General features: G+C 44.1%; 1 protein-coding gene across 5 annotated transcripts in view; it reads left to right on the top strand.

The window, feature by feature from the left end:
• The window catches only part of PTPRJ (protein tyrosine phosphatase receptor type J), a 95289-nt gene that overhangs the window by 2424 nt on the left and 71554 nt on the right, over window positions 1-21311 (top strand). For 4 of the 5 annotated variants that reach the window (XM_075163041.1, XM_075163040.1, XM_075163038.1 and 1 more), the window contains exon 1: window positions 17693-18137. The exons of the other annotated variant lie outside the window; for it this stretch is intronic. In XM_075163041.1, coding sequence (XP_075019142.1) covers window positions 18066-18137 — 72 coding nt within the window. In that variant the 5' untranslated portion in view covers window positions 17693-18065. Of the gene's footprint in view, window positions 1-17692; window positions 18138-21311 lie in introns of those variants that run through there. 5 annotated transcript variants of the gene reach the window in all.

Genomic DNA, 21311 nt, shown 5'->3' with positions numbered 1-21311 from the left:
GTAGTGTTAATAAAAACAACTTATGTAGAACGATTGTGCTGTGTAGTAATTGGGGAAATACTGAGGGATTAGGAAAGAGGATAGCCTGCCAAAACCTAGTTTCTGTCTATACACATATAATTCCTTCTTATAGCAAATTAAGCTTTTCTTCTTCAGGCATGTTCAGTAAGGCTGATCAAGTAAGGCTAGAGTTTGGGATACTGAGAAATTGAGGTTTGTAGGTCAAACTCATCTTCCTGTGACATTTCACTGGTATAACAAAGAAAAGTGTATTTTTGAGTTGATTTTAATAGCTAAACCTCCTATACTTCTGAACCTGTGCCAGCAAATCTCTAAAATGCTATGAACTTCGAACGATGCAAGAAAAGCTGGGAAGGGACTGAGCTGTGAATAGAACTGACCAAAAGACAACTGAATTTCTGACTCCCGACAATTTTTTTTCACTGTGTATTGTTCTCCCAGTCTACCTTTTGCTTTGTACTGTAGCATCCATAGAGCTTTTGTTTCTTTAAAATCTTCTTAATCACAACTGTCACCCACTCTTATTTAGTAAAAATGTAAATTAAGAAAGTTTAACAAAGATTTAAAACAGTTAAAACTTTGTTTACAAAATCAGCACAAGTATTTGGCGAACTTTACCAAGATGCAATGTTTCAAACTTGTTGAGAATTTATGATGTGAAAAAAACCTCTGCTTTTTCAATAATGCCATCAGCTGCTCCCCCTCCTTCCTCTTCTTTCTCTTCCCTTGAAAGAAGAATATGACCAGCTTTCTCTGCTTTAGGTTTTTAGGTGACTCTTGAATGAAGATGCAAAATTTAGCCTATAAGTATGAAGCATTCTGAAACACAGTCATAGATGAGTGAGTTGCAGCAGGGGGAATAGAGAAGCCTCCCCAAACCTACTGTGGCAAAGACTTTTATTAGCCTAGAACTGGGAGGGAACTGAAAGTCAGATTCTTCCTTCCTGACCACAGAGATTTGCAATCTGGCTGTCTACACCTGAGCTAATTCTCTGCACAGCCTTAAAAATCAACGTAGAAGAAAAGGCACTTTTAGGATGCTGTCTGCCCAGCTGCTTGCATCAGATGATCTGCACTGTGCCAATCAAGTAGCCTTTCATCTCTGTGGACAGTTAAAGGAGCCTGCAGTGACTAGTTCAGACATAGTTGCCCCCACTGCAGGTACCTCTGCTTGGTCATCTGATCCCACCCCACCTGCCTGCTGTTTGATGGTGGTTCTGAATACCACAGCTCACTGACCCCAGTATATTGATATTTGCGCTGAAGCAGACGTAGCTCCCTGGCCTAAGTGGCGTTTCTCCTCTTGGCTGTTGATGCTGAGACAGAATGCATCCTGTGATGAAAGGAAAGCATGTACAATGCAGTTCAAAGTATCAAAACTGTTTGCTGAGCTGGCAGGAAATTTAATTTAGTATATGGAACTTAATGCTGCAAAGATTAAATGTTCTTATTCAGATGAGAATGATTGTGATTCAGCCTTATCAACTGAAACATATAGGGCTTCCAGTCACCAGGCCGTAAAAGCACTGATATACTTGTGCACATTACAAAGGTCTTCCTAGTCCTTCCTCTTCCTCCTCTGAAAATTGTTTAGGTAAGACTGACTGTACCACTGGCATAGCCTCACCTAGTTTGCAGTTTACCGTATGTAGCTAATGTAGCTCAACAGGGTCAAATGGGAGGGGTGCAGACAAGGGAATATGAGACCAGGGCAGGCTGGGAAGTTCCCTCTTTCTTGCTTATTAATTTATTTTTCCATAAAATTCTCCAAGCTTTCATCAAATGATTCTGGTATTTATAAGTCTGAATTAACTTTTGAAGAAAGAAACATCTGTATTTTAATTCTTTTGATGAGTTGTGTTCTTTCCCACAAAAAGCATCAATGTCAAGGTCTAACCATGTGGATGTGCTACAGATTCCTATATCTTTACATCTCAGAGCCCTGAGCTGCAGATTGTTGGATGCCGGAGAAAACCTGCTGGAGAGACCCTGGGAAAGCGTTACTACATGCTTAGCATGCTGTTATTCTCTTCTCCTTTTATTCCCTAGGCTTCTGCTATTGGCCACTGTCATTTACAGGATAATGGGCTAACGGGAGACTTGATATCATCTGTCAGGTCTCACTTCCTGCATAACACAAGCACCTGCCATGGTAGCAGACCTGTCACTATTCGCCTGGTTGAATTCCAGTCTGGGCAGTCCTAGCGAACTTCTCAAATCCCAAGCAACACAGCACCAAGGTGGCACAACATGGTGCCTGGGCTAGCAAGGCTAGCTGGCTTGATGCTTAAATGCAGGGAGTCAACGGGTGGACAGTTTACTCAAGCAAGGCCAACACTAGCAATGCCCATGAGACTGAAGAGCAGCAGAGTTGCCCCTTGGGCAGAAACAGAGCTACCACTCACTGAGGTCCTCTCGGGGTCCTGTGACAAGTGGTGTGGGTGTCTGCGCTCAGGTGCTCAAAATTCCCTTTCTGCCACTACCCAAGTGTGCTTATGTAGTAAGGATCTGTATAATGCTACTTCAGTAAAAACTCACAGAGGAAGATAATACAGAATATTCTTAACAGATTATTAATCAGAGAATATTAATAATATTTATAAGAGTATCAAGAATAGCCATGGAATTTCCAGTTTTCATAAGAGCTCAAACCTTTTTCAGAGTGCTTTATGAAGTCAGTCTGGCATCATTTTCCTGGCGGGAAGTTAGAGCAGCTTTTGTACGCAAAATATAGAAAGCTGAGTGCTCTGCATTATAGTTTAGAAGATCAATGGATCCCTTTGTTTAGGGATCCTGATGTTAAAAGAAGAAACCTCTTGTTTATGTGCTGCCTTGGCCTATTAGCCTTGGTTGTTACTAATAAAAGTTCTTTCAGAGCACTCTGAGTGATCAGAGTCGTGAACAACTTTCCATAACCAGCAAAAGCATTAGATAGGAAAAAATAGACAAGAAAAAAAGCCACCTGAAGTCTGCCTTTCTGCAGGCAATGTGTCTTTGGGTATGAATTTCAGAGTGGGTAGAGAACACACTTCTACTTGGCATGGAGATATATACTAAGTGGAAATTTAAAAAAAAAAAAGATTCAGGAAATACTCTTAGCTTATCACTTCTATGGGTGTATTAGCAACTTAGATGAGAATGGTTTTCATGATGAAAAGTTAACTGTGCATGCTTCTGAACTGTTATTGCAAAATAAGAGGAAGGGGGAAGTTTAATAACTAATGTTTTGGGTTGGGCTTTTTTTCTGTGCTTTTACATATCTTTTAACAGCTGTGGGCAGGGGAGCATGGAGCAGACATGTTTCTGTTCTCAAATGGAAAAAAATAACCTTCAGAAATTTTCATTGGACAACATTCAAAAACTAAGCATTTAAATTTTTCCCCAGGCAAAAGAGGCCATTTTATGAGAAGACAAATTGCAGGAAACACCCAAAAAGACCCAAATTTTCAAGAATTTTTTTTCTAGGTTTGTTTTAACATAGTCTTAATTTTCACACCCAACCTGTTGGTCTAGTTAGAAAGCACTACATGTATACCTTTTAGGTAATGAGAAAAATCAGTTAGTAAAACAATATTTTAGAGGAAGGTCAACATTTTACAAATGTGAATGTCTAAAATTATGTTAATAAATGTTTAGGTTTAGCCTCCTACAGAGGAATATATTGCTTTTTCATAAGCCCTGGACATGTGCAAATCCCATTGGAGATGAGAACAGGTGCTAATTTGAAAGTCAAAATACTTTTCTAGAAACTTATATATGGATTCTGAGGTACAGATTTCTTTCTAGAATGTGCAAAATCAATGCTATTTGAGCTCGTAATGCATTTAGGCCTTCTAAAAAGACTTCCTGATGGACTCAGACCTTTAACATTCAAGTTCAACGTCTGTTTTGCTTCAGAATCCACATTGCTGCTATCTCCTCATCAGAGCTGATGTGGACTGGTGGGAAATGTTTAGCAAAAATCTAGCCTAGGCAATGCCAGAGAGGCTCATTCCTGCATTTTTGGGAAGTACTTCAAGACAGCAGTGTAGTAGAGCATTTAGTTTGTGTGTTACACTCCAAGCCCAGATGCAGCCACATTGCCTTCAACGAACTCCTTAAACGTTGCAAGTTAAATAGCTGTGAGTACTCTGCCAGATCAGAGGCTGACAGTCAGGGCAAACAGTCAAACACCCGCCAACTGGAGGCTTTTTCCTACAGAGTGGGACCCTCTGCCCCAGTTCTGTTTCTTTCTTTACCATCCTGTGTCATACCACCTCTTCAATTCCCAGAGCCCCCACGGAAAGCCTCAAATCTCTTTAGTGACTGAATTAGCTATTTGTTTGCCTTGTAGGCAGACTGAAGGACTGTGTAATGGGACAGTGCTGATATTTCCACATTCCTCCTGGGAAGCTCTCTTTTGCATTATTTTGGTGCCATATAAGGGTCTTAATTTTTATAAAGGTTACTTTTGGACACTCGATTTCTTGCTAATTCTTGTTAATTTCAGCTGGCTGGGGCTGACGCCAGCTCTCTGCCCTGCCTGACCTCCTGTGAAGAGGAAGCAAGATGATCCTTTATTTTTTCACAACCGGTCTCCAGAGGAGAAATTCCCGATTCAATCTGCAGTGCTCTGCAATGCAATTCCCTCCTGATGCTCTCCTCCCTCCTCTCTTTGCTGTAAATTGCAAGGACTTCACCATTTAGCTGCAAGCCTCCCTTGGCATCTACCTCTACCTGTAGCAGATAGGCAGTATTTTCACATAGCTCACTCCAGACCTATGAGTTTGGCTATGGAAACTTTGAATGAGCTGAAGAACTGTGGAGGATGGGTACGGTTGTAAAAATCACCCAAAGCAAGGAAGTCAGATGTGCAAGAGAGACCAACAGCAGTGCCACAGTGTCAACACTAGTGAGTCATCTCCCTCTTGGAACTAAGCACAATGGTGACACTGCCCAGCAGTGACCCAGAAGGCTAGGCCGCTGCCTTTCTTGCAAATAAGTAATTTATTTTCCACCCTCTGTAAGATAAAGGTCGTCTTTTCTTTAAGCTAATGAAACCACTCTCTGTTTACTCAGTTTACATTTAAGCAACTTATGTGTATTATATCACAGCTGAGCTCCTTGGCATTTATGCAATGGGAAAAAATTCAGATGAGTAAACTCATGTTTTATGACTCAGCAGACACAGTCTCAGTTTCTGGCTCTCACACAATTTCTTTCTGCAACCTTGGGCAAGCTACTTAATTGCTTACTCTGCCATCTGTAAAAAACTTTCCTTCTCTGTGTCTCCTATTTTATCCATCACCGCTTTATTGCAAATGTTATCCTACAGATTTGTATAGCACTTACCAACAAAGGAACTTTGCTCCTCGTAATCCCTAGGCATCGCTGTGATTAAGAGTAAAGTAGTAATATCTGAGCAATCAAACCATGCCATTTCTTTATTTCAACCTACAGTCCTTTAACATGTCCTCTGGACATCTTCCAAAAAATGCCAAACTAGGAACTAAAGCACTAATAAGAATGTATCTCCTGTCATGTAGTTTGGCTACAGGTTCCAGAAATAGGGAACTTTCAATGCTGAAAGACTGAGCACAGATGTCGTGCCAGCGGGGAACAAGGCTGCAAAGGGAGAATTGGAGCCATGAGCTGCCTGGCAGTTACTGCAAAGAGTGAAATTCTGTTTACTCACTGTAACATTTTCTGTCTCGCTTTCTTCCTGCCAAAGTATTGTGCATAGGTGGCAGAACCCAGAAAACACACTTTCTTGCCTCCCCACGTGTATCATGCTTAGAGTTATAAGGGGACACTTTTTTCCTATTGGATTTGCACCTGAGGTTCTGCCTCCTGTAAGACATCCCCAGGTACAGGTCAAGGAAGGGGAAGGTGAAATACTCCCTAAAGAGTTGTCTTAGGAGCCTAGGAGGGGTTACAACACATTAGATACCATGAGGTACCTCTATACCTGTGTCATCAGTAAGCATACTGCCATGTAACTAAAAAGTAGTTCTTCTGAAGTTCAGACAAATCTGACAGTAGCCATATTAGTAGGTTTTGAGAAGAAATAAATTCTGAAGAAGTGAATAAAAGAGAGCAGACATATATATATCTCCACCAACCTTCCTTCTCAATCAGTTTCAGGTGGGCCCAATTTTGCCACTCTTAGGCAACTGGGTGGGACCAGTCTCTTTTAGCAGTACCCAAGGGCTTTATAAGTGTTTGCATGGCAGCAGCACCCTGTTTCCTCTATCTCACAAGCCTACGAGGAATGTTTTTGTATCAAGACTCAGGAGGTTCTTCAGCACTGCAGTGTCTCCTGCAGTGTGAAGTAGCTCTCAGAATCTCCCTGTAGCAATCTGCTAAGGTATGTGGGATAATTCTGCTTATGAGCTAGCCCAGGGTTTTGTAAAAGAGATGAGAGGGTAGCGCAGTCTTTCCGGAGTCTTGCTCCAGTTGGAGGGAAACTTCTGTGGTCTGTTATGAAGTGCTGGATGTTTACATTTAGCTTTTCCTGTCGGAAGAAGTAGATCTGGCCAACAGCCAGCAAGCTATTTCTGGAAAATTACTTTCCCAATAATTAAAAGCACCTGGGCAGACTTTCCTTGTCCAAACAGCACTGTCTAGGAGGCCAGGCCTTTAGGGTCAGAGATTCAGATGCTGAACGGCTTTAGCAGTGGCAGGAACGTAGGAATTCAAGGTTCTCCTTCTTTATCTTATGCATCTTGAATATCCATTTGCAATCAAAGGTAAAGATGACAAAGGACTGAATGAAAGTCTGTGACCCCTAAAGTGTCAAAAGCTCCTCAAAAGCCAGACTTTCATTCTGGCTCTGCCAGATGCTCAGAGATCATAAGATGAACTTAAAAATCATGTGTTCTTGCCTGCTCCCCCCCCCAGCACTGCCTTCTGGGTTATGATCTTTTAGGGAGCTCTTGGAATACGTTTCCAGGCTTACTCCTGCAATCAGGAGGGATCCAATCATATTTCACTGTAAAGAAAAGCTGGGGGTCTTTCCTGCTTGTGATGCAAATGCAGGTCCTTCTGCAAGGAAAAAACCCCACTGTCATGAGGTTGGCAGTCAAACTGTTAAAGGTGATGGTGCTGTAGTTAAAGTGAAATGAAATCAGAGAAATTGAGATGACTGCAATTATTATAGTTGGATGGAGGCAAGATCAGACTTTGCATTGCATTTAGGCAGCTTCTACTTCCTCACTAGCTTTACTAGTCAATAGGTGTCCCTGAGAAAATACGGAGTCTACCTGATATTGTCTGGAGAGGGAATGGGGACTGGCAGGGCATCCTGAGAGAAAGATTGTCTGTTGGCTAACAGCTGTCTTCCAGCTTATTCTGCCAGAGCCTAGATGAGGCAGTAAAGCTCGCATGGCTAAAGCATATTCTGTACCTGGTGGGATACCAGGAAGGAATATCGCCCACATTTGTGGATAAATGAGTTATAGAAGTAATAGGCCATGTACAGCAGTCTTCTGTGTCCAGAAAGGAGGGCTAAGGAACAATGGGAGAGAAATTAGGGAATCTACTTGGCAACTATCCTTTAGAAAGGAATAGCACCACCACTGACTACTAAATAAATTTCCCACCTCTTCTGTTTTTCTCCTATAGCTATTGCTTTTCTTTTGCCTATGCATGCCTTAACCTCTACTTGAGCCCATGCTTGTATACAGTGTCCCAAACCCAGTAAGACACACCAGAAAGGTCAGTTCCTACAAGAAAGGGAGGAATTACGAAACTTACTTACCAAACTTACTTACTCTATTTACCAAACTAAGTAGATTATTTACCTTTCTATCTTAAAGCCGATAAAGAAAAATCTAAATGATCTCTCTTAACTATAAGGCTTGTTTAGGAAATCAAAACTTTTAACGAGCATGTAGACAACAATCAAGATTAATCCTCATGTCTCTCATGACCTGGACAAGCCAAAGCGTGAGGACTTCTTCAGAAGGAGAGCAGCAAATAGAAGTTTTTATAGTTAATCAGAATCTCTTGGTTACTGAGATCAACATATTTATGGTTTTAACTTTAATTTTGACTCTTTTACCTTTAGACAAAGAATTACTGCATCCTATACTTCCTGTAGAATCAGAACTGGCTAATAGACTAGGAAAGATTGGGACAAATAATTTAAAAAAAAAAACAAAACCTGGATTGTATTTATCTCACCAAACCATATATTAATAGTAAAGGCAAGATCGAATTCTGATGCAGAAAGAATATGCTTTCCAGAAGAGAAACATAATCAGTTTTATTCCCTAGATTAATTATGTTGGATATAGGAAATGAATTAATTGTGCAAATGCTCCATTATGATTCCCTCTGATAATCACTAAGAAGCACAAGCACATCCTCCATTATCTCCTGCTTTCCTGAGCTGCAGGGATTAGAAATCTCTCAAAAGGACCTACACCCTTGAAACTACAAGACACCCACCTGCCTGAGACCCAGGCAAGGCTGGTCAAATCGCTGTGGTAGATAGGCATGGAGAGTGTTCTCATGACAATGATTTTTCCCCTGTATCAGTTGTTAAGTGTCCCTCTTAGAGTGCATTAGAGCAAAGAAGCCAGTGACTGAGAGTGAAGAGCTTAGTCCTAGCAGAAAGCCCCAGCACTGTCTGGTTTGTGGAAGATGACAGCATAGTCTGATAGTAAACCCATGCAATGTGTTTATGGCCAATTCTGCAGTGCTTGCAGCCACAGATTGAGTCCTACCTCTACTTAGGCTGATGGTGCAGCAGCAGCAATGCTGCTTCAACAAGAAGAAAACTAGTTTCAGTGTTTCCCAGCTTTTGACTTGCTGCTTTCATGTTGAGGTTCTGGACAGTTTGATTCGTTCCTGACCAGCTGCTTCAAATCTTTCTGTATTTCCTTGCTTTGGTATCACCTGGAGGTATGAGTTTTGTGGAGAAAGGCAGTAATTTTCTGCCATGCCCTTGATATCTGTTTTCCCCTCACCCTATTCTCTTCCTGTTTCCCCTCTCCCTGGCCACTGTTAAGTTATTTCTTGTCAAAAAGGAGTGTTTTTACAGTGTCACAGTTCATTTGAGTAACTGTACTGCTGTAAAACCATGTATAGTATATACTTGAAAGGAGTTATGTGCTTAATCTCTCAATCTAGCAACAGAGGTAACAAGTACAGCTCCTTAGCCTGTCACTCATGGGTGCTAAAAGAGAGAACAAAGCCACATCACCTCTGGCAGAGAATATAGTCTGTAGAGCCATTGCCCTTCTGTATTAGCTCACTTTGGAGTTACCCTGCTTTGCAGCAATTAGCAAGGAGGACAAGTATAGAAAATAACAAACGATTGCTTGTTTTAATATCTTGCAAAGCTGCAGCAACAGCATATATCTGTGTAGATGCACTTTGGGAAGTTCAGGATCTTTAGGAAAATGGAAGTTTTCCATTTTAAGAGAACAGATTATTCACCCAACCTTTTTAAGCTGTCAGCTGTAAAATTAACTTGGACTGTTGCTGGCGAGTACCTATTGAAGCAGGTTGAATCTAATTTTAAAAGGATCTATACCTCCCACAGGGCTTATTGTTAGTTGTTGATGTGGCTTCCTTGCCTTTTGGACCCTTGTTTTCTTGGGGAGCAGAAGTACTGTTCAGAACAGCTTGTTGTCTGACTGAGGAATTTCAGGTGGAAGCATCGCACATGGAAACTATTAACCCAAAGAGCAATCTCCTGGTGTATCTTTTTTGTTCTTATGCGAGTGCATAGTATTAGAACATGGGCGAACAGTAATAGCAATACTTCATTATTTGATTTGTAGCTTATTATTTCACTGACTAGAGTTCAGTGAGCGTAAGAGGTTTTCCCAGTAGCATCAGGAAGATGTATAGCACTGACTGTTCAAGTGGTAGATAGCTGGGAGTTTTTAAAAAATAGGTATTTAAAAAAATGTTATCGAAAAACAGAACCTCGGATTTTTGAAAAGGAGGTAAGCGAGCTAGGCACTCAGCTCTCATTGAGACTTGAAAGGCCAGCATAAGAATTTGGCCAGCTAAGCCTCAGCATGTCTTAAAGGATGTTTAAGGCTGTGGTGCCACAATAAATAGCAGGTTGTTGCCAAAACATCATTTCCAGTCAGGCAGGACAAGTAAATGAACAAAGATCAGAGCGCATCACCAGGCATTAGAATTGCAAGTGGAGGGATGCAAATTCACAGCCAGGGAGTTCAGCCATGCTAGCGGGATGCGAACTGATAATTTTTTGATGTCAGCTTTTGTTTTCTTCCCAGGCAGATGTCTTCCTAGCCTTCTTGCCATCTTGCTTTTCGAGCTCAATTGCTAGGTGTTACTGCCAAGATGCCTGAAATCATCCCAATTCAACCACGGTGGTTTGAGCACAGTAAATAGGAACTGAGATCCACCAAGAGGAGTTTTAGGAGATCTTGCTGATCTTGGTCCCTCAGTGCTGGATACCAACACACCCAGGGATTCGGTCTCACCTCTTCCTTGCTTTTTGCCTTTTTGCTTCCTGACATATTTTGCATAACCTTTTACAAAGCAAGAGATGTTTAGCTTAAAGCAGGTATTTGTGCAGGAGAATACTGGTTATACGTAAAACAGGCCAGTTGTGCTCCAGCCAGTAGTTTTATTGCTCAAATAACTGCTTCTCCCACTTTAATACAGTATTGCCAAATGTAGGTTGCTATGAAAATAGTCCATGCTTCAGTACCATGTGTGAAATGAGTACAAGAAGATGTGTCTACATCACTTCTAGAGGCAATCTCTGCAATGGAGCAAGAGTTAAATGACCCTGAATACTCTAATTACTCTCCTAGGATGTCCATAAATGGTCCTTTCCTGATATAGTTTATATGCATCACGCTTGGAAGACACCTGCAACTTTGCATCCTTTCTCCACATTATTATTTATATTTCTTGGGAGGATAAGCAAAAGACATTATGAAAGCCCAGCATTCAAACTGTGCCCACTCCCCAATTTGTAATGTCAGAAGAAAAGGAAAAGCAGGCTTAGTCATTTTGTCAAAGATTTCAACACATTTAATTTTTAACTTTTTAATTTGTTCCTTCTTTAATGGAGATCTGTCACTTTGGCATTTGAGCGGTCATCTGTGACTTTAGAGATGACAATCCTCTGATGTGGAAATCTTGGTGCTGTTAAAATATCAGTGGCTTTGCAAGTGGTGTCACAGAACCATGGTTTTGCTGATAAGTTTCTTCAGGTTTCAGTTCTTAGAGGTGGCAGGTTGTGTTGTAGGAGATCATGGCAGATGGGACTTCTGGACAGCATAAGCTGTCCTGCCACTCCCTCTTCTACTGCCCTTGACAAAGGTCCCCAGTCATATACACACCTGCTAGTTTACACTAGACAGGTGATTTCACTCATTCACTAGAGCAGACTCAGCTACTGTAATGCTTTGTAGTTCAAGTTTAGAAATTAGCTTGGTGTTACTCCATTTGGATTATATGGTGTCATTTTGGGGACTTAAATAGTAATTGAAAGTGATTCCACTGAAGTTTTATATGCTGAAAAACATCTATGCATTTCTTCAGTGAGCAGGGAGACAAGAACAAAAAAATGGGCAGGTGGAGAAGGGGAAATCTTTCTGCCAGCTGCACAGGCTGCCAGCTGCTTCTGGTATTTCCCAGAATCCTGCCAGTGACTGCCTTCTCTTGCTCTATATGCCACCTCAGACCTCTCTCTCCTGTGTGGGGCAGCTGAGCTATGGCTGTGCCCTTTGGTAATCCCTACAGAGACCACCGATCATGAACATCGCTTTCCTCCTGCCCTTTCTACAGGTCTGAGTAAAACTGATGTTTATTTATTGTGCTAGAGCCCTTTGCAACCCATGACATTACTCCTGGCTGAAGCCTAGTGATTACATGGGACCTTGCATTTGTGAGACAAGCTATAGGACCATGACCTCTTCTCTACTCCCGCTGAAACAGAGTCCATTTGTTGCTGTGTAGAAGATGATCTGTTTAAAAGGCTGGTGTCTGTTTGAACTTGAGTCACTTACAAAAATGTTCTGTTGTGTTGGAAGTAGCTCAGGTGCTGCAGATGTTTTGGAGTGTGCTAGCCTGTGGGGTTTTAATGCGTATTTTCCCCTCAATTATTATGTAAAAGATACCCTCCTGCCCACCTGCCTTCTCACACAGAGGAAACTGGCCACTGAATGGGCATAATAGATTGAACACGTTACCCACCTCCAAAGGTCATTTTCAGTTACTGCACTTTGAAGTTTTGTTGAAAGTTGGGTAAAAAACCCACAAAAGCTTGTTTTCAATTTGTTCTCTGTGCTAGCCCCCACCACAACAACAAAAACTGCGTTTCTCCCTGCTTCAGTCAAAATAAAACCATCTCAAACCTGGCCTAACCAGAACTCAAGTTAACTTTCCTCTTGTTGTAAAAAGTGACATGTTGTCTTTGAATATCCTGTCTGCTCATGTTTAACCCTCCATCTGAAAGATGGCTCTGCCAGCAGCTCAATACACCTTTAATTCCTTGTGAGGAACATGAGAAAAAATTTTTTAAAAGTACTGTTTAGGAGTTAAAATACTACACAGCAGTCCCCAGCCAGTACCTCCTGTAGCTAGAGGCTGTGGAGAGCTTGTACCAGCAGAAACCAGGTTAGAGCCACATCTGACATGTGAGACCTTTTTGCATCACTTCTAATGGTAGGACCATCCCCAGATTTAGCTACTTTCTGCTTTTTCACCAAAGCTGCTGCCGAGGCTAGTGTAGTGTTTGCTGTAAATTCTTCAATTTCTGCCTGCAGATTGATACCCCAGGCAGGTCCTCAGCACTCAGGAAGACACTCATCTCAATAACCTTTCCATGAGCGTAACATCTTTCCCATGCTCTGCTCTCAAGTAGGATTTCTAATTTTATGTCCAGTATTCATATTCCCTGATGAGCTCAGGCAAAGAGACTGAATTGTGTGCTGTGATCTTCCATTTGAACTACGAACGTATGAACCAAAATATATTTCTACCAATTTATGTTCTCTTTTGTTACTACTTTTGTGTATATGTTAAAAAAAAAAAAAATCCCTTCTACTATCAAGACCTTTAGTCAATCTTTTTAATTTCAAGGTTATTTTAAAAGTAGAACTGCATTTGTTTCTGGCACAACACTGTACATTGTGTTCAGGTACAATTTAATTTATTCTCCCCTTATTCCTCTGTTGCAATGTAAAAGGGACTTGTAGTCCTCCTTTGTGAGTTGTTCCGAAGAGACTCATCTCTGAGTTCAGTGGTACGTGGGAGCCTGCAGGACCCTTTTGGGGTCAGAAGAAGTGGTGTAAATAAGAGCCAGAGCAATGTCAGCCAGAAAGAGCACTTCGGGTTTACATAGCTTCAGGGTACTGAGCAATGATGGACAGGACAAAAGTCCACTTGTCATTCTGTGTGAGCCACATAGGTCCCATCTTGTCTGAATCTGAGGACTTGCAATGGCAAGCAAAAACACACAGCATTTTTTAGACCTCAGTCTGAAATCATAACACAGAGCGCTTCCTCTCTTATGAATGACACTAGTAACATATATTTTCCTTGCCATTTTACCTGTCTTAAGTACTGAAATAGCAAGCCGATGCTAGCAGACTTGTTTCTTGCTATATGCTTATACAATACTTTGTACAGTGAAGCTCTGTTTTGGACATTGCTACTGTAAGCAGCTATGAAACGCCCTACTTGGTCAGACCAGTGACGAATCCATCCAACCCAGTATCCTGTCTCCAGCAGTGGCATTAGGAGATTATGTTTAGGAAGAGCAAACAAACCTGACTGCTATGTGAGGTCCATTCCCAACATCCACAGTCATTGATTAGGGATGTTATAAGACTTATCTCTGCCTTTTCCCTGTTTATGGACACATTGTCCATGAATTTGTCTACCCTCTTTTTGGAACTGCTCATACTGTTTGCCTTTAAAACCTGCTGTGACTACATATTCCACAAGTTTATTGCCTGCTATGTAAGAAAGCACTTCATTGTATCTGTTAAATCTCTTATTAGTGTTAGCGATCCCTAGTTCTAGGTGGGATTTAGTGAACAAGTTTTTCATTCATCTTATTTCCAGGTAGCCTTCTCCTCTCTTAATTGAAAAGTGTCAGCTTTTTAAGTCTCCCCTGGTAAGACAGCTGCGCCATCATCCACATCATTTTAACTGCCCTTCTTGGTACCTTCCCTCAGTCCATTATGTCCTTCTTGCAATGCTGAGAGCAGTGGCATGCATTAGTCAGGATGTGGCTGCACCTGGGTTTTATGCATTGGCAAAATAATGCTCTCTGCATCGTTCTCAACACCCTTCCTGATGATGCTCAACAATTTGATGCCTCTTTTGGCTGACACTGCACATTGAGCTGATGAATGGAACTGTGAATAACTAATGAGAATATACTATTGTGATCAATGCTGGCTGTGGTATGCAGTTAAATATAGCCATACTGATTTTATTTTTTTTTTTTAGAAACCATATTTAATTGCCAGTCTCAGTGAAAGACACATTATCAGCCAGGGCAACTGCTCCAAACTGGACAGCTTTGGGTCACTGTATTTTTGCAGTCTCCCCTTTCTCTCTGCCCAGAGCATTAGTAGTATACCTTACTGTATAAACTAGAGCACCCATAAGTAATATGTTTGCACATTCTTCCTGGATTTGTGTGCAAGAGCCCAAGGCGACTTTTAAACTTAGGTCTCTTGTTCAAAAACTTGATTATAAGGATGTGGAAACACTTCTTTCTGACGCTTCCTTTTGAAGAGGTTTTATGACTCAGATGCACAAATTAACTTCCAGATGAAAGTATAGTAGAAGCTTTAGCCCAGGAGCAACACCTACCCAGTTTTATAATCCTGTCACACATATAGCTTTAATAAAAGCCTGTAGAATAAACAAAACTTACCTATAGAAAAAATTAGGCAACAGCAGTTGTAATTCAGGGAATTTCCAGAAGATTAGTAAGAAGCTGTGAAGAGCCTGTGGCCTGAAATGCAACCTTGAGCCTCTAATTCCTAGGAAATTATTTGTGTTGTGATGGTTATTGCTGCTGAACAATTAACACCTGGAAGACTTTAAAAAATTTGGCTTTTAATTTCTCTTTTACATTTTGAGCATGTGAAGTCTCTGATTCTGGCATGAATCACAGCTCTTTGCCATCCAGCTCTTCCCTGAGGTCTGCATGGCTAGCAGTCAACCAGAGCATGCTATAAAGAGCAGAAGCATTGATCCAAGGAAGCAATCAAGTACACATGTGATTCTTTCTCCACAGAGCTCTCAAAATCTAATCAGAAAAGCTTTTTTGGAACATTCTTCCCAGAATTTTAAACAATCTGGAGGAGACAAACATTTAATCAGAATCTGTACATACAAAAAAAAGTTTGATTGCTACCAGGTTTTTTTTTTCAATTAATCAAATGGAAATCGCACTTCTGTTTTACATTACAAAATAATTGCACTTTTTAGTGCCCTATGTTTCTTGGCACTTTTTTTTCCTTTTTGTAGCCATCTTTTTCAGCATATCTGAGCCTATTCAAATGTCTATGAATCTTGGTAGCTCACTCCTTCAGTGCAGAGCTACGTCCCTGATTGTGTACTTCCTGCAGCCAAGAAATGTCTCTGGAAGGGAGTTAGTCCTTTTTTGAAGTCTGGTAACAGTCAGTCAGAGATGCACCCTAAAACAGTAACAAACCTTCTATGTTCTCTTTGTGCCAGTTTAACTTACTATGTATAAATCCTACTGATGACTGGCACTAGTTAGGGTTATAATTAAAGATATGCATTAAGGTAATTTTATACTACAGTCCTAGAAATACTCTCCTTGGATATCTCAGCAAGCAAATTTAATGCAGTCCTCTTCTATTTTGGATGCTCCAGAAATGAGACTGTCTCCCAGAACTTCACAGGCCTCCTGGTTCAGGTACTTGACATACGAGTAATTATGAGGACTCAGCCACAAGTGTTATATGAGAAAGTAATTAATCACAGATTCCATGTAGCTTGTATGTGAAAAGCCCCACCAGCTATACCGGATCCAGACAGACACGGTGTGGTGAAAGAAGTTTAGCTTCCTGTAATAGTGATGTAGCTGCCCAGTTGTTCTCTGGAGCAAGGAATTAACATAGTGTAAAAAACTCAATGCCCCTTGCTTCTAAGTTGGGTTGTGTGGCCTGTTAAGGAAAGAAGAATGTGTGAACTTGAGAGTCCAGGGACATGTAGAGTCTGGGGATGGCAACATCAGCTTGAAGATACTTATAAATTTGAACAGGTCAGAATCCCACTTCTTGCTGACTCAGTGCATTGTTTTTTTAATTTCCTCCCTCAGGGCTGGCTGCCATTACTGCTTAAATCAGTGGAGAGATTCCCACTGAATTTCAGGGGTAACTGGATTAGTTACTAGGTTGTCATGCTGGAAAGGCATGCAATTAAAAAAGCCATGTTGTTCTCACTGAGTTGGAGCCAAGGATGGCCAAGTATGATTGCTCAAGTGCAGCTGTGCAGTCTAACCCTGATCTGCCACCATGAAGGTAGTTGGTTGCATTTTAGATCCAAGTGAAACCCGGCCTGGCCAGAAGCTGCAGTTTGGCAACTCAGACCCACCGGGGCTCTGCCCTGGCACAGGGAGCTGCAACAAGGAATTTCTTTTCAGAGTCAGAGCCGCAATTTCCAAATGATAGGGTTTGATCTGCAGAAGTTAGCTCAGCTAACAACTTCACTGCAGCTGGTGAGGCTTCTGGCAGGTGTGTGGTTTACCAGCAGGAGTCTTCAGCTGGAAATCAATTCTCAGGTGCTTTGCACTGAATGGAAAGTGTAGGAAAGGTGGTTTTATTAATGTTTTCTGTATAGTGTTTATTTCCTTGTCTGAATGCACCCTAACAATTTTAACGTACTTTTCTGAAGTAATTATCTATTTCCTACAAATCTTACTGATATGAAGGGATATGCCCCTACACTGTTTATCTAGCTCCAACTGTAAGTCTCAGCATCCCAAACAGTAAGGTATGCACATGCCCTTATTCTTCCCATGAACTCCTGTGGAAATAGTTGCTTCCATAATGCTATGCATATGTTTTGAGGGCTCAGGAAAGACAGGGAAATTACAAACATGTGAGCGCAAAACTTTTGAGAAAATGAAGACTGCCAGTGTTTCCATAATTAAAGATATGCTATGTAAACTGACCCCGTCTCTCCTTTTCCCTACCCAAGATGAATGAAATGTGAAACAGTGCATTAAGCCTGGGAAGTGAGTTAAGGTTGTAAAAGTGATTGCATTTGGTGATGTCATGTGCTTTCTGATGACATGGATAAAGCATGCCCAAGCCAGTGCCTGGAGAGGGACAGGACTTTTGGGGGGAACTGCTTGGGGGTGATCAATAGCGCAATAAGCGGAGCCACTCACTGCGGCAAAACCACGATCCCGTCCTGCGGGCTCAGCAGCCCCTTACACCCGCCCGGAGCCCTGTGGGGCTGCGGCTGCCGCAGCAGCAGCGCTCCCCTCCCGCCGGCCGAGGGGAGGGCGGTAGAGGCCCCCCGAGGCCGGGGTTAACTTCGTTTTACTACCGACCCTTCTGCGTACCGCCCGCCCCCAGCACCGTCCCGAGGCCGGGGCGGGCGGCGGGGCACACCCCGCGGCGCCGCTTCCTCCAAGGGTGCGCACGGGGGCCGGCAAACTTTCGGAGGGAGCCACTTCCTCGCCCGGCCAGGCCGGGGGAGACGTCAGATGCCGGGAGGGAGGGGTGAAGGCGGGGGGACGGCCATTTAAGCCCTGGGCGAGGGGCTGGCGGGAGCGGCGGCGGAGGGAGGTGACCGGCCCGGCCCCCCCGCGGGCGGCTGTTCCGCTCGCCCCCTCACTCCGCCCCGCGCAGGGCTTCCCCCGCGGCGGCGGCTCCAGCCACCCGCCTTTCCAGTCAGGGAGCGCTAGAGGGAGCGGCGGGAGGGTGAGGTGCCGCCGCCGCCTGTGAGGGCGGCGAAGGGGTGGGACGCCGGGCGGTGCGGGGCGCGCAGCCCGGCCATGTCTCCGGGGGAGGCGGCGTCGGGCTGAGCGGCCGTGAGCGCAGCGGGGAGCGCTCTCCGCCACCATGAGGCGGCTGCTGCTGCCCCTACCCCTGCCCTGCCTGCTGCTGCCGCCGCTGCTCCTGCTGCCGGCTGAGGTGAGACCGCGGCGCGGGGGACGGAGTAGGGCGCGGGAGGCGGGTGGTCTGCCGCGCCGCGGCTGCCGGTCGCCGCACCTGCCCCCGCCGGGAGCTGACTCGGCGGCGGCGTCCGCCGCTCCGCGGGTAGGCGTGCGGCCGGCGGGGCAGGTGTGCGGCCGGAGCTCGGGCTTTGTCCCGCAGCGGCTCCGCTGGTGCCGCCCGGGGAGGGAAGGGGAGGCTGGGGGGGGCCGCGGCGTGGCCCGGCGGAGGCGGCGCTCACCTGGGGCGGCCGCCGGTGGGATCCCCGGGCCCTCGGCCTCCCCCGGCTCTCTCCGCCTGCCCTTCGGGGGTCCGAGCCCCGCCCGGCCGCAGCTTGGGGGGCGACCGCTGGCCGGTACCGGCGGGGATGTGGTGGGGGTATGACCTTGTGGTACAGCCGCGTGGCTCGTTTTTCGGGCGTGGGGCAGCCCCGGTTGTTTATCTCGCTAAAAGCCACCTTAGGGAGAGCAGGGACGGCTCCGGTCTCCCCACTGAGTATTGTAGCCTACCCTCGTCGTGTCGCTGCTGGTTAATTAGTAATATGTTATTTGCACATCGCCCGTGCCAGTGGTGCACATCACCTGCTGGGTTACAGCCTTCAGGAACGGTGTGGAGTTTTCATGGGAAAATCGTGCCGTGGTGCGGAGAGAGTGGCCCTGGCGGTGTAGGGCCGCAGGTCAACAGGAGGCCTCTGCCGGCTCACTTGTGTTTCAAGCCTCCCTCTGTGCCTGAGCGCATTGTAGGATGTTCTTCCAAGAACACCTTTCAGTGGTGTAAATCAAAATCATTTGCGAGGTGACCCACTCATCGCGTGCTGGCGTAGACTTTCACCCCATGCTTCTCTCAGCTGATTGCTTCCTAGTGTTCCCATAGGAGTGCTTTGTGCCTGCTGTGAACTCTAATGTTTTGGGGCTTGCTGAATTTTTGCTTCAGATGTACCTGCTTGGCCTCTCTGCCTCAACAGTTTCTGCTACAGCAGCATGAACACTTGTTGGTATGGACCAAGGTGCTCAGTAATCTCTGGTGACAGTTCTGCCTGGCTTATGTTTCAGTCCCACCCAGAGAACTGCAGAGCAGAACTATACCACTCCTTCAGGATTTTTAACTATCTTTTCCTTATCTTACGTTGGCACCAGCTTGTGATTACAGCCAATGGCTGTTGTAAACCTTTGCTTCCTCCTCCTTTTGTGTCTCATTCAGTTTGGGGTACCTTGCAGTGTTTTCTTGTTCCATCCTTGTTTGCTCTTGTATCAAGCCTAGGTTTAAAAATCTCTTCTGAATAAGAGCTAAGACTGACTCAGGAATCAAAGTACTCCAGCATTTTGGAAAAGCTCAGGGCAGGCCTGGATTGTCCTTGGGTACAGCCTTGCAGGCTCACCCAGGGAACAGGAGCCTTGTGTGGGCATGTGGCTTGCATTGACTCCTCTTCCTTGAAGCAGAGGAGCCTTTGTGTGAGGATCTGCCAGCCATGACCTCTATCGTTTGTAGTTTTTCTTCTCAAGCAGGGTATGAAATCTTGTGACGTAATGATCTTGTCCACTAAGTCTGGCTCTTATTTGGTGTCTAGTATGATAAATAATAATTAAAAAAAAATTGGACCTCCTCCTCAATTACATGTAGTTACATTTATGCATTCATCATCTTGGGGCCCAGCTGTACACCCCACCCCTGTGGGACTCTCGAGTAGGACCTGTCATCCCCGATAGTATCGGAGCTCCCATCAATGTACTACAGGACACAGGTCAGATCTGCAGATCTTGGTGTGGCTCACAGTTTTAGGTGGGAGCTCCCCAGCTCATAGTGTCATGGTCTGAAAGTTCAGAAGACTACAGTTTTTCACAGTCTCAGTTGTCACTTTAGGTGTACCTGTGAGTGTGAAGGCCGGTGCAAGGAAGCCTCCGTTCACCAGACCTCTTAACTGGTGCTGGTCAGCACCTTCTGGAGTTCTGAACATCAGGAGCATTTGCGTGATCTACAGAGAGAGGTTGGGGGGAAAGGCCCCTTAGGAGCTTTTTCCTTAGAGGAATAGGACGTAAACAGAGTCCTTGCTGATGGTGTGATTCTGCAAATTACTCACTTATTTGAAATCACTAAATCTCAGTGTGGCCACTTGTGGCAGGTAGGGGGGATAACTCATGTGAGAAAAGTGTTATGTTTATATAGCCCATTAATGGCAGCAATAAGGATGCAGAATAAAGCCTTGCTTGGAGGGAATGCTTGCTCTAAGCACGATAGTCTTGTTGCCTGTAGTGTTCACATGGTCTTGCCCTCTAAAAATCAAGATGGTCTCTAATAGGGAACAATTTTGCTTTTTGTGGTGAGTTCTTTGCACAGGCTAAGGCAGATGTCAGAGTTGTCTAGTGTCGTTCATGGTGTGGCATGTGTACAGGTATGGGGACACAGCCTGGGACTACCTGGTGAGGTATTTAGTTGGTGTAAGAAGATGACAGCAGCTGGCAAGGCTGTCAGGCATGTGGCATGAGCTGGACTTTGTGCATTGCCAGTAAGAACTACTGCCCCTTGTCTACAGTCTCCCTGCCAGCCTACAAGAGGAAAGGCAGCGAGTTGGGTGGAAGTGTCTCTCGGCTGGATCTGGCCTCTGCGTTGCCTTTTAGACGACTGTGGGGTCGGTAAGGGGACAGCGCTCCTAACACAGACAGCATTGTCAGCCTGAACACACGCAAGGGCTGGGAAGCATCCCGAGCTGTGGAACGGCTGTGTCATGGCAGCTCCTGGGTGGTGTGACAGGCATATGATCTTTCTGTGGCATCTCTTACTCAAGGATAAGCATCTTCCTTGTTTTTAATGAATTACAACATAGTGGGCAAGGCTGGCGTTGTTAAAAAACAAACCTTGCTGTGTGTTTTTTATGGGAGCTAGTGACTTGAGAATGACCATATTAATGATATGACAACATAACATCTACTACTCAACAGCAGTGCTTTGGATTTTAAGCTCCAGTGTTTGTGTGCTTGTTTTGGTGCTTAGAGTTATAAATGCCTTTTATGTGGACCTAATACCTTGTCCTTACAGCTTGTTCCATGCACAGAACTCCTACTGATACTGTGTGAGTCAATTATATAGGATTATGACATAATTACTGATCTGAATTTCCAACTGAGGAGTTTAAATGAAGCATCATCATATCTAAAA

Source organism: Calonectris borealis, chromosome 14, assembly GCF_964195595.1.
Source record: "Calonectris borealis chromosome 14, bCalBor7.hap1.2, whole genome shotgun sequence".
Classification (NCBI taxonomy): Eukaryota; Metazoa; Chordata; class Aves; order Procellariiformes; family Procellariidae; genus Calonectris; species Calonectris borealis.
The sequence above is the reverse complement of the archived record's forward strand: the minus strand, read 5'-3'. Positions and strand labels throughout refer to the sequence as shown.